General features: G+C 44.7%; 3 protein-coding genes across 12 annotated transcripts in view; 2 read left to right on the top strand and 1 right to left on the bottom strand.

The window, feature by feature from the left end:
* The first annotated feature begins 1348 nt into the window (after positions 1–1348).
* Positions 1349–3496, top strand: LOC121616207 (leucine-rich repeat neuronal protein 1-like). The gene has a single exon (XM_041950911.1). It carries the CDS (start codon positions 1349–1351, stop codon positions 3494–3496), a length of 2148 nt encoding a protein of 715 aa, XP_041806845.1.
* A 1258-nt stretch (positions 3497–4754) lies between these two features.
* On the bottom strand, positions 4755–11474 carry sumf1 (sulfatase modifying factor 1). Its single transcript, XM_041950923.1, has 10 exons — positions 11335–11474; positions 10497–11241; positions 9151–9324; positions 8904–8978; positions 7740–7822; positions 7346–7468; positions 7121–7235; positions 6352–6465; positions 6209–6268; positions 4755–5333 (listed from the first exon to the last, which is right to left on the bottom strand). Exons 2-10 carry the CDS (start codon positions 10746–10748, stop codon positions 5232–5234), a joined length of 1098 nt encoding a protein of 365 aa, XP_041806857.1. The 5' UTR covers positions 10749–11241; positions 11335–11474; the 3' UTR covers positions 4755–5231.
* The window catches only part of LOC121616152 (inositol 1,4,5-trisphosphate receptor type 1), a 70105-nt gene continuing 69428 nt past the window's right edge, over positions 11125–11801 (top strand). For all 10 annotated transcript variants that reach the window (XM_041950891.1, XM_041950883.1, XM_041950899.1 and 7 more), the window contains exon 1: positions 11125–11427. The gene's annotated coding sequence lies outside the window, so the exon portion shown is untranslated. The remainder of the gene's footprint in view (positions 11428–11801) is intronic.

The raw sequence follows: 11801 nt of genomic DNA, 5'->3' as shown, positions 1-11801 counted from the left end.
TGAATGCAAGAGTGTAAAATATTACAATTCCTTCGGGGGCTCAGCCTGTCAGCCGACTCCAATCACCATGTGCTTGTCTTAGTTTAACCAAGCCTGGACGGGTACAATGTGCACACAGCACAGCCACAACTCTGGCTCTTAAAAATAAAGTGCTAAATTCACATGTGCATGACTCCTTCCCATGGGCTGTATGATAAGTAGTGAGTGATTAACAGTGAGGAGCACACACTCCCTGTTTATTAAGCCTGTTGTGTAATGGGCTCACAGCCAGAGCTGCCGGCTGTGCCCACCCCACACACTCGTTCAAGAGGATCACTGATACCAAGCTGGTATGCAGATAATCTACCCAGCACAGAGAGAGAAACGTGTTGGTAATCTCTGAGGAGACGGATATGCAACACATCAGGGAAGCAGAGCTACTGTAATATCAACTTTATCATTTTAGTTACTGACAAAAATGCAGTGCATATTCTACCAAAATCCTGCATAACTCTACACACCAACGTTAATTCTGTTAATGGAACAGCCAGATTATTGATATGTTGCACAAAGGCTTGACATTTCATTGTTGTAACAGGTTATTATTGTAACGTCTAATGAGTCAGTGCCCGTTATTTTCACTCATGAAACAGCTAAAAAGAAAAAGAATGACCAAGCGAATGAGCATAACAGTTTTTTTTTTGTCACGCATGGTCTCACTCGATTTTATTTCAAGATCCAGTAACTTTTCCTCAAACTTATTTTCAAACTGTGTCTGTGTGGGAGCTCATTAAAAGGTAGGAATGAATGTCTACACGATAGCAGGGCAATGAGACAAATTTGACAGATTCATTCTGCCCTGTTAGACATGTCAACTTCGTCCCCTAAATGTCTGTGGGGTGGCAGTGTGGAAAACTGCCACTTGCCTCATTTGTTACCCTCTTCAAGGAAACCAATATGACTCCCTTACTTTCTCACATCCTCTATTCAGCTGTTTTTCAGTTTCAGTCCCTTACTGTTTTATCAAATCTACGTCAGCTTTGCAAACAGATGATCAAAAGTTTTGTATGTCTATGTTGCAGGCTTTAACAGTTTACTTGCTTTCTGTCGTTTTTTAGGCTGAAACCTCAAGGTGAGGAAGTGAGAAGGAAGACAACAGACAAAACAATCAGCACAGGGCCAATTTGGACCCGATGATCTTCTGTCTTGGCTTCTGCAAATAGCTTTCTCCTGGATAAGAAATCACCACTCTGGAAATTGCCTACAGCATCTAGCTAGCAGGAAAAAGGAGACTAATGCTAATGAACCTTCCCTTCAAACCTCTCTCCAGAACACTGCCTCTCATCTAAGCTTTGTGAGAGCAGACAAGATGGCGCTCAGCTCACAGCCTTGGCCTCCTCTGCTCTGGCTGTGCATGGGATTGCTTCTCTCCTCAGTGTCGCCCATCCATGGCAAAGAATGTCCACGTTTGTGCGTATGCGAGATCCGCCCTTGGTTCACCCCCCAGTCGACCTACAAGGAGGCAACCACAGTGGACTGCAATGACTTGAGGCTCACGCACATCCCTACCAACCTGTCCGTAGATACTCAGGTGTTACTGCTCCAAAGTAACGCCATCTCTCACACCAGTGGAGAGCTGGAGGTGCTGTTCAACTTGACAGAGTTGGACCTATCTCAGAATAACTTCAGCACTGTGGAAGCCGTGGGCCTCACAAGCATGAACCACCTGACCACTCTGCATCTGGAGGAGAACCAGATCAGCCAGCTGCCAGACCACTGCCTGGGAAACCTCTCAAACCTCCAGGAGCTCTACATCAACCACAACCAGATAAGCTCCATCTCACCTCGGGCATTTGCAGGCCTGCACAGCCTGCTGCGCCTTCACCTGAACTCCAACAGGCTCCATGTCATAGACAGCCGCTGGTTTGAAGAAACACCCAACCTTGAGATCCTCATGATCGGGGAGAACCCAGTTATTGGCCTCCTAGACATGAACTTTAAACCTCTAGGAAGCCTGAGGAGCCTGGTTCTGGCTGGCATGGACCTTACTGATGTTCCAGCCAATGCATTTGTGGGTTTGGATAACCTTGAAAGCATTTCGTTCTATGACAACAAACTCATCGGAATCCCTCAACTGGCCCTTCAAAAAGTTCCCAATCTGAAATTCTTGGATTTAAACAAAAATCCAGTTCACAAAATTCAGGAAGGAGATTTCCGTAATATGTTACATCTAAAGGAGTTGGGTATCAATAACATGATGGAGTTGGTGTCAATTGACCGCTATGCTCTGGACAACTTACCAGAACTGACAAAGCTGGAGGCCACCAACAATCCTAAGCTGTCTTACGTGCACAGGATGGCCTTTAGGGACATGCCCTCCTTGGAGAGCCTGATGCTCAATAATAATGCTCTCACTGCTCTTTACCAGCACACTGTGGAGGTGTTGCCTAATCTGCGGGAGATCAGTCTGCACAGCAACCCACTGCGCTGTGACTGCGTCATTCAGTGGATGAGTTCCAACAGGACCACAGTGCGCTTCATGGAGCCCCTGGCCATGCTGTGCACCTCCCCATCGGAGCTCAAAGGCCAGCGGGTTCGAGGGCTAAGGCTACTGGAGTCCCCGGAACAATGCCTCCCCCTCATATCCCACAACACCTTCCCCAGCCACTTGAACCTCGAGCTGGGCATGAGTGTCAGTCTCGACTGCAGGGCCATGGCTGAGCCTGAGCCGGAGATCTACTGGGTGACTCCCCTAGGGACCAAAATCACAATAGACACTGTGTCAGAGCGGTACCACGTGAGCGGTGAGGGGACCCTGCGGCTGTCTCATGTTCAGGTGGAGGATTCTGGTCATTACACCTGTGTGGCCCAGAACACGGAAGGAGCTGACACTCGGGTCGCCACCGTCCGTGTAAATGGCACCCTGCTAGACAGCGCCCAGGTGATGAAGATCTATGTCAAGCAGACTGAGTCGCACTCGATCCTGGTCTCCTGGAAGGTCAATTCTAACGTCATGACCTCCAACCTGAAGTGGGCCTCAGCCACCATGAAGATTGACAACCCGCATATCACCTACACAGCTCGTGTCCCTGTAGACGTCCATGAGTACAACCTCACACACCTTCAACCTGCCACTGAGTATGAGGTATGCCTCACTGTCTCCAACGTCCACCTGCAGACGCACAAGTCTTGCGTGAATGTGACAACGCGTACTGCTACCTTTGCCCTGGACCTGTCAGACCAGCACCCGAGTGCAGCTGTGCTGGCTGTCATGGCGACCATGCTGGCCTTCCTCAGTCTGGCCACTGTGGGCGTCTACATGGCCCGCAGGTGGAAGAGAAAAAACTATCACCACTCCCTGAAGAAATACATGCTGAAGACTTCCTCCATCCCCCTGAATGAGCTTTACCCTCCACTCATCAACCTGTGGGAGGCTGACGGTGAGAAGGACAAAGATGGCAGCACAGAGGGAAAACCTTCTCCTGTTGACACCACACGTAGTTATTACATGTGGTGAGAATTTGGTGAGGAGGCCTGGCTGCCTCTCCAGCAGCACAAAAAGACTCACTTTTGCCATTTTGGTGCAAAAGTCAAAGTTGCAAATGTTTTTTTGTATTCTCAGCTTTGCTAATAAGAGGCAGAGTGATCAAGGACAGGATTTTTATTAGTATAGCGTATCGCCTTTGTTTGATTCTTTCTATCTCTTAATCGTTTTGGACTCTCCAAGATGGCAGCTGTATTTAGCCTCCAGGTTGTCTTAGTTGCTATGCTCTTGTTTCTGTGGTGCATTTTTGACTCACTTTCTTTTGGGTTAATTATAGAGCAGCAGGAGCCGATGATCTTCAAGTATTATTAGTGGAAATCAGTATTTCTTTCTCTGTTTTGTAAAACAGGTCATCTGTTGTGCACTGATAGACAATGGAGTTTATCTGAACTTCAATTAAAAGCTGACAGCCGGGTTTAGACTTGTTTAACTGTCTACTGAATGTTAGCAATTGTGCAGTAATGTTGTATCAACTATACCTTTGAACTTTCTGATTTAAAATGCGAGCGAATAGGATTTTAGTTTGCTGGTAAATGTGATGTTAATGCTAGAAATACAAATGTTTGCTAAAACATTTTTTTTTTGCCGTAGAAACTATTTGAACCTTTCTCCCGTTACTCACTTATTTTTCTAGACTTTTTCGCTAATTGCTTAGTTTATTATTTTCACATGCAATATGTATACTGATGAAGTTAAAATAAATAATTTTTGTTTTTTTTGCAGACATTTGGTCTTTTTTCACTTCCTGTTCTAGTCATACAGTCATATCCTTTCAGTTTTGGCAGGCACACTCACTCCCTGGTGATACATGCGGTTGGTTTCATGTGGATTCTTGATTGCAGGTCTTAAAAGAATTTAAGCCCATCTCAGTCCAAAACTGACTGAATCAGCTTTACAGCGTCACAGGGCTCACTGCCCTGAACCATCCTTACAGACAGAGCTTGTACTGTGTCAGCTTAACTTCTCAATATGGGTATGTACAAACTCATTCCAACACTCTTGACACAGAGAGACAGACAGACACGTATTTGAGCATGTGCTGCCCTCTAGTGGATGTGACAACTACATATTAAAACTTGTTTAACATGAGATCAATAATTATAAAACACAGATAGCAAAGTGGCACCCTGAGGGCTCCCTTAGCATCAATTAAATGAGCCTCCCATTCAAATTTAGTAGAGAATTTTGAGTCACACTAAGACAAACATTTGGTTCATTTGGTTAGCTTTTAATAATGTCTGATAAAGAAACAAAAACAAAAAAAAACATATGGGATTGTTTAGGATCTCATATGTCACCGATTTATCATTGTTTGCAAAAGTTATATTACAATACTACTAATAATACAATATATTTTGACAGCAATTCCACAGTTTACATGGACTTTTTGTCTGTATCTCAGCAGCTGATAATGACAACTTGTCATTATCAGCTGCTGATAAGATGTTTTTGACATTTACTGTAAAAGACCACAATGATCTTTACCGCTCAAAAGTTTCTTCAAACCAGTGGCTGCCAACTGTCTTCTCTATTAATTTCTTATGAAAAAAGTTTTTTTTTTTTAAAAAAAAAACATCATCTTCAGATGCACATTAATGGCACATAAGAAATCCTCCAGGAAATTCCTTACAGAATTTTACTCTCCAACCTATACGGGTTAGAGAGCAGCTGGAAGAAGGGACCCTGTGTTTCAGACGAGCAGGTCAGGTCACCTTTGCTCCCGAGAAACACAGCGAAAACCGAGATTAGAGGCTGAGCTGTCCGGAGTGTTCTGGCTACGGGCTGCGCATCGGTATCTGTAACAGTAAGACTGGCGGAGAGGGAAAGAAGAGAGGGAAATTTACTGTAATTAATTACTTTTCTCAGCAATGGCAACAGCTTTGTTAGATTAAAAAAAAAAAAACACACACACAAACTTCAGAGACAATCACACAAAGACTTCTTTATTTCTGACTTCTAACTGCTTTTGAGAAATGGTTCCTTTTTTTGTGTGCAGCCTGTACTGAGCCTGTTTGTGCACGTTCATCAGGCATGTCTGACTGTCCTCTTCTCGCTCACATGGTTTATTCATATGAAACAAACAGGCCTCTGTGCTTAGGACTTATTTTGCATGCAATTAGTCACATTCCCATGGCAACCAATGCTGGTGGCAAGCAAACTGGAATGGTCACCGGTGGGCGGCTAAAATTTTGTTGCAGATAAAGTAAATGCACCATATGTGCTGGTATGAGTTCTCTCGTCGTGTCCAAGAACATTATGAAGTGTTCACACTTTTCAAGTTTCTTAAGTCCAGAACAGACAGAACCACTAACAAGTTCCCAGACGACACAGAAAGTGCTTTAGCCTCCCATACCAGGAGGAAAAGAGAGAATAGGAGAGGCTGCATTTTCCATTTGGAATGAAGCAGGTGGAGAATAATAGAGCTCCCCCACTTCCTTTTGAAATGCTGACGTCAGAGCTGTTGTTGCCTGGATTCAATACTTGCTATAAAAACAGGCTTGCACCGCAAGTACTCACATCACAAAAGACCTCACTGGCCACAGAATGTGAATTATGTTAACAGTTCAAATTTGTCAATCTGAGCAATTCTTCAGACTGGCGTTTGTAATTTCATGTTTGATAATTAAGATGTGGAACTTGATCTTTTGACTGAATCTACTGAGCATAATAGGCATCCTCTTTTACCTTGTGGCACATGTATGACCCTCCCTTCTTCACCTTGTCTGTGCCTGACGCCGGGCCCGTCTGAGAGAGAGAAAAGCGATTAGATATCAGAGCAAAAGCTGAACCTGAGAAACCTCAAGAGCTTAGACGTAAGGTGTACTCACTGGGTTCTGTTGCTTTTCTGCAGTGTGATGCACAGTCCACCAGTCAGAGGTCCATTCCCATGCATTCCCCACCATGTCATATAGGCCAAAACCATTGGCAGGAAAGGACATCACCTGCAGGAATAACGTCACATTAGTGCAGGTTTGGATTGAGAATTTTATGGCGAGGAACTATTAGAAAGACTTGTTTCTTCTGAATGTACGACCTTATGAGCATATCTGAATCTTTGCCAGGATGAGTGTGTGACTCTGAGGGGACTTTCCAAGATCCGAGTCACAAACAGACATCACTTCAGTCTGGATTCACAGGTAGTCCCATCTGTTTCTCTCTATTGTTTCCTTTTCTGTTGCTCAACATGCCAAGCTGCTTCATTGACATTTGTGTCATTGCAATCAGCGAAGCGTAAACATCTTTGCATTTTTCAGCTTGTCACATCAAAAACATGCACATGCACCAGCAGCTCATACCCGTAAAGGATTTGAGTGCATACATTCATGATTGATGCTTTTAAATTGATGCTTTAAAGCTGCTCCTGTAGAGAAAGAGATTGGATTAATATCCAATTATTATTCATTTGATCTCTGGAGCAGCGAGCTGCTGGTGTGACTTTATTAACTTCTGAAATGAGCTCTTTTATCCAGCACCTTTCATTTCCTGGAGCTTCTACAGGCAGTGGATCAAATATAGATCTGTTTCCAGTTTTGTGACAATGGCTCTTGAACACACCCACAGCCATGGCATCGCTCCAGCTTTCCTTCTCTGTCTTACCGGTGAAGTTGTGGTGTATCCATCCTCTCCAGAGTTGTGGTTGGGGAAGTCCCCCTGCCAGAGGTTGGCGTAGTGTTGTCCTTTCGGGTTCAACTTGTTTCCCCAGGGGTAAAGCCTACATGCGGGGGCGGAAGTGTCAAAAATAAACAAAACTGCATGAAGGTCAAAACACATGCACAAGCATGTTGTCAAATTTTACAGTCACATAATGAGTAAATATTGTGCCTGTCTTTAAGGCCGCCCCTGCAGGCGTACTCCCATTCTGCCTCTGTAGGAAGTCTCTTGTGGAACCAAGAGCAGTAGGCGACAGCATCGGCCCACGACACATGAAGAACAGGATGATCCAGCCTGCAAAACAGGTTTTAAGTTCATTGCTGAGCCTGTATTTGAATTATCAGTTTTCAGTGTCCCAACTTTTCTGGAATCGGCGTTGTACATTAGCATCACACTCATGGCCAGCAAGGAGAGGCAGAACGATTACAGTGACCCAAAACTGCTACTGTACAAATGGACATGCCAGCATTGTTTTAAGACAGACTTGAATATATGTTCCCCTTAATATCAAAGGACTGGTCAAAAACTTTTAGGGGTTTCAAGGGTAGGTGGAGCATCTTTCTACCTGTCTGTGATGTTGGAATCTGGACCATCAGGGTGCCTCCAGTTGGCCCCTTTGACTGGAAGCCACCAGGGGGCAGCAGCAACCTGATAACAAAGTGTTCACAATGCTCACTAACTGCTCTTATACTTCTGTCATACTCTTAATTGAATTTTCTCTCAGATACACACTGCAGAGTTCATCTAGAATCATCTTTAATGTACAGAATTGCAGTGGTGCTAATGGTTTCCAGCACTGCCGTGCTAATAGCTGCACAGCACCTTCTCAGCCACATGATCAGGCTGCACATGACAGCTGAGATGAAGCAGTATATTCCCTGCTGTCCGTCTGGCTTTCGTCTGTGAGAGGCCTGCTGTGCTCGGGGCTCTCACAACAGATCTACGAACATCCTCAAGGCTGTTAAATGACGGTGGTATATATCTTCATCTCTATCGAAAGCCAAAAATATGTGCGACCCACGGCTGGCACTTGAGGGTTCAACACAAATGTGAGCCTTTAAATTAAAATCCTTCACATATGAAACGGTCCTTCAAAACTCTGGACTCCACTGCTTATAAAAGTGGTAAATAAACTGCACATATACTCTATGAGCTACCCTGTCCTTGCCCACAGTGTCTCCACCCAGTGGTGGCTGGAGCTTTAAACCCATTGTGAATTCTGAGTTTGAGTTTTGACCTCTTGAGGATGCTTTAGCTGGTCAGTGTGTAGTGTTTCAGCAGCAGAGTAGCAGACTGAGCTAACAACGTGAAGCTGTAACTATGCAACACATACTAAGACATTAAAGCCTAAGTAACTTGTAAAGCGTCTAATTTTAACTACCTACCTAATATAGCTCGCCATTTATCTAAAAGTGAGAAAATGTTAAAGCTGTAGTCGCATGTTTACTCTGCAAGGCGGTCCCGGACTCACAGCCTCAGCATGATCTAATTTTGCTTTGTTTGTTGGTCGTGCAATTGGCTGTTAAAGGCCACACATCAGTGTTTACTGACCATGTTCAAACTGAGGTTTAACCGAGTGAACGAACAGGTTGAGACAATGAAGCTAGATGGTTGGTGACTGTGTGCAGGTTGGTATCCTCCAAAAGTGGCTGACTTCCTGTTGATGACATCACATTTCCACTACCTATTAGTTCAATTCCAAATCTTTTTTTTGAAGAATCATACTTACTGCTTGGGTGATTTGGTTTTTGACACTGTCACTCAAAAGTCCCTCGAATACAAATGAGTCTCCATATTTCTCCGCCTAAAAGCACAAGGATAAAAACATTATGAGCCAAGCCTATTAACCTTACTGCATTAAAATAACCACTGCCAAAGATGTACTTTCAAACTGGCTCTAGCCTGGTTGAATTGATTCAACTAATTGAAAAATACAGCTAATGGTTTAATCTTTAGATATCATCATTTATCCATACGTCAGTAAGGTATCCTGAGGCACTGATGAAGCTCTGGAACTGTTGGTTTGTGACTTCCTGGATGTCCATGTAGAAGGAGTCCACATGCACCAGCCTCTGAGGGCCCTCACCATCTGCAGGGATGCCTGGGTCATCTGTTCCCATCAGGAACTCCCCTCCAGAAATCAGCACCATCTGTATGCAGGAAATAAACTCTTTTTACAAGAATCTCTTTAGTCTGAAGAAGCTACAGAATTGAAAGGATTAACAGTCTTTAAGAAGGCTGGAAACCTAACCACTTCTGAGTGCAACGAGAGATTATCAGGCCACTCGGCTGCACGGTAACTCCACAAACTCCAGAAGTGCAGTCAAAGGCACACAATACAGTTATATAATCATAATCAACAACATTAAAAAGGCACAACACATGCAAACAGAGTACATATTTCGATATTTGTTCTATTTAAATGCAACACTAACGATCAGTTTTTATGTACAGGGCTGAAATGTAATTTTTATTTTCACCTTTTTTACATTGTGGTCCCAGATGTCACCTACAATAAATTAACTGTGTAGCCTATTGTACTGGGCCTGTCAACTAGTATTGCCTGAGGTTGTCCAGGAGGGAACTCCCATGATCCTTTGGCAGTCTGACTGCCTCACTAAGATTGGCAAACCCTATGACCTTTAACCAAAGCCAAAAATAACAATCTAATTGTCCTTTCTCAGAACCAGCTGAATGCGATCTATAAATATATATATATATAACAGCAAACAGGAAATTGAGCTATGGTACTAGTCTATCACGATCAACCATTATGCCACAAACATGCAGTCTCTCTCTGAATCACTGTCAAATATCCGTTGGAGAGTAACTGAATGTACTTACGCTCATCAGTCCAATATGTTCCCTACTTGGTACCTGGCTGAGAGGAGCTGAACAGATGATTTGCAGTGCAAACCTGTGCTGTTTGCTGAGAGGGTTTCAGCGCCTTTGTTTAGGGGCACTTCAGCAGAGTAAGTGGATACTCCATCAGCCTGCTGCCACACTGAATTTAAACCGAGAACTTGAATGCACTGAGAGCTGTCTGAGCTTCTCTTTATGTTGGAGATGTCAAATATTCAGCAACTCAGATTATCCTATGTTTTAAGCATGACTAAGAAATGTATGTTTAGTTTATCTTATGTGGTCTGAACGGGTGTGGATCTTTTGGTTTAAGTTTTAAGTGGATCACATTTCAGGATCCCCTGGTGGATCATCGATCAAACGTCCCATTGGGACACTTGTTGCATGTTTCCTTCTTCCTCATGTCTCATGCCATTGCTAGTGTGAAGTGTCCAGTAAAGGCAAACTGCGGGCAGACTACCTGGCTTTGCGCTTCCCTCCCATCTCCCTGCGCCTCAGGCGGTCTCTCACTGGCCCCTCTTGAGTATTTGTCGGCTGGCTCAGCTGCAGCCTCCACAGGCTCCACAGCGGCTCTCCTCAGGCTCTCACAGCCGCAGCTCGCTGCTCCTTGCTGGGCGTTGGGTTCCGGCCGAGCCCCGCATGATGAACCCTCACTACACAACACTTTAGTCACACAACCAAAGACGACAAACAACGCAAAACTGCGCACCATTCTTTCGGGACACGTCTCAAGCCCCGCTCATATTGTTGCTACTCTCACTTCCGCAAAGTCACGTGGTCGGTCAGCTGGCTTCTTAACTTAGCAGAGTAACCCTTTCGTGCCTGAAGTGAACGTTTGTACTTTATTTTTATTAAAAATATTATAAAATTATGAACTACGATTGGTGCTCCTAAACATAGCAGACGTCAGTTGCTTTAATGTAAATAAAATCGCTTACTTAAAAACTGCATTGACGTAATTACTGAAACAAAAAACATAACTATGTGTGGCAGTTTTTAGGGGCTTTTCCCCCGTGCATCATAAAAATCAAGGCTCCGCGCTGGGCTCGGCTTAGACTTCCCTTGGTGATGGGATGGGACCACATGGACATCATTTCCCAGCTATCAACACTACGACCGCTTGAGGAGAGGAAGAAGTGGCATCGAGCCAGGCAGCTCAGCCAGCCAGTGTGCTGCCTTCCTCAGTGATCGCAGCCCCGGAGCACCTACAGGCGCAGAGAGGTGACAGAGCTGTCAAAGAAATAAATAAATAAACAGCAACAAGTGGATTATTACAGTCGCCGACGGCTGGATCTCACCCTCGGCCCCGGCGGAGAAGAGGAGAGCCGCAGTCATGCTGTCTTAGCCGCTCCGGAGAAAGCTGAGCAGCCGAGCTTTTACCACTAACCGAGGTAAAGTTGAGCGCACAACTTGTATACTTCACCATCCTCTCTGCCCGTCGGAGGGGGGGAAAGATTTTAGTTCGCCTCTCCTTTAATGGTCGACTAAACGCTCGCGGCTCACGAGCAGCGCTTGTGATGTGCTCGTTTACACAGCAGCGACCGAAAAAACAAGCAAGACAGCGAGTCCGACGCCGATAACGATTCCGGACTGCTGTGATTGCGGATGCTGTTAAAAAAGACAGCCATCCACTGGACGCGTCTGAGCCACTTTCATGTGTTTTAGTGGTCAGATGAGCGGCTTAGACGGCGCGCACTTTTACTGTGTAACAGCAGAACATGTCATAGTTTATGTCATTATTGCCAGCCCTCAGCAGACGCCAGTC

This window comes from Chelmon rostratus, chromosome 2, assembly GCF_017976325.1.
Source record: "Chelmon rostratus isolate fCheRos1 chromosome 2, fCheRos1.pri, whole genome shotgun sequence".
Lineage (NCBI taxonomy): Eukaryota > Metazoa > Chordata > Actinopteri > Chaetodontiformes > Chaetodontidae > Chelmon > Chelmon rostratus.
This window is presented reverse-complemented; position numbering and strand designations above follow the sequence as displayed.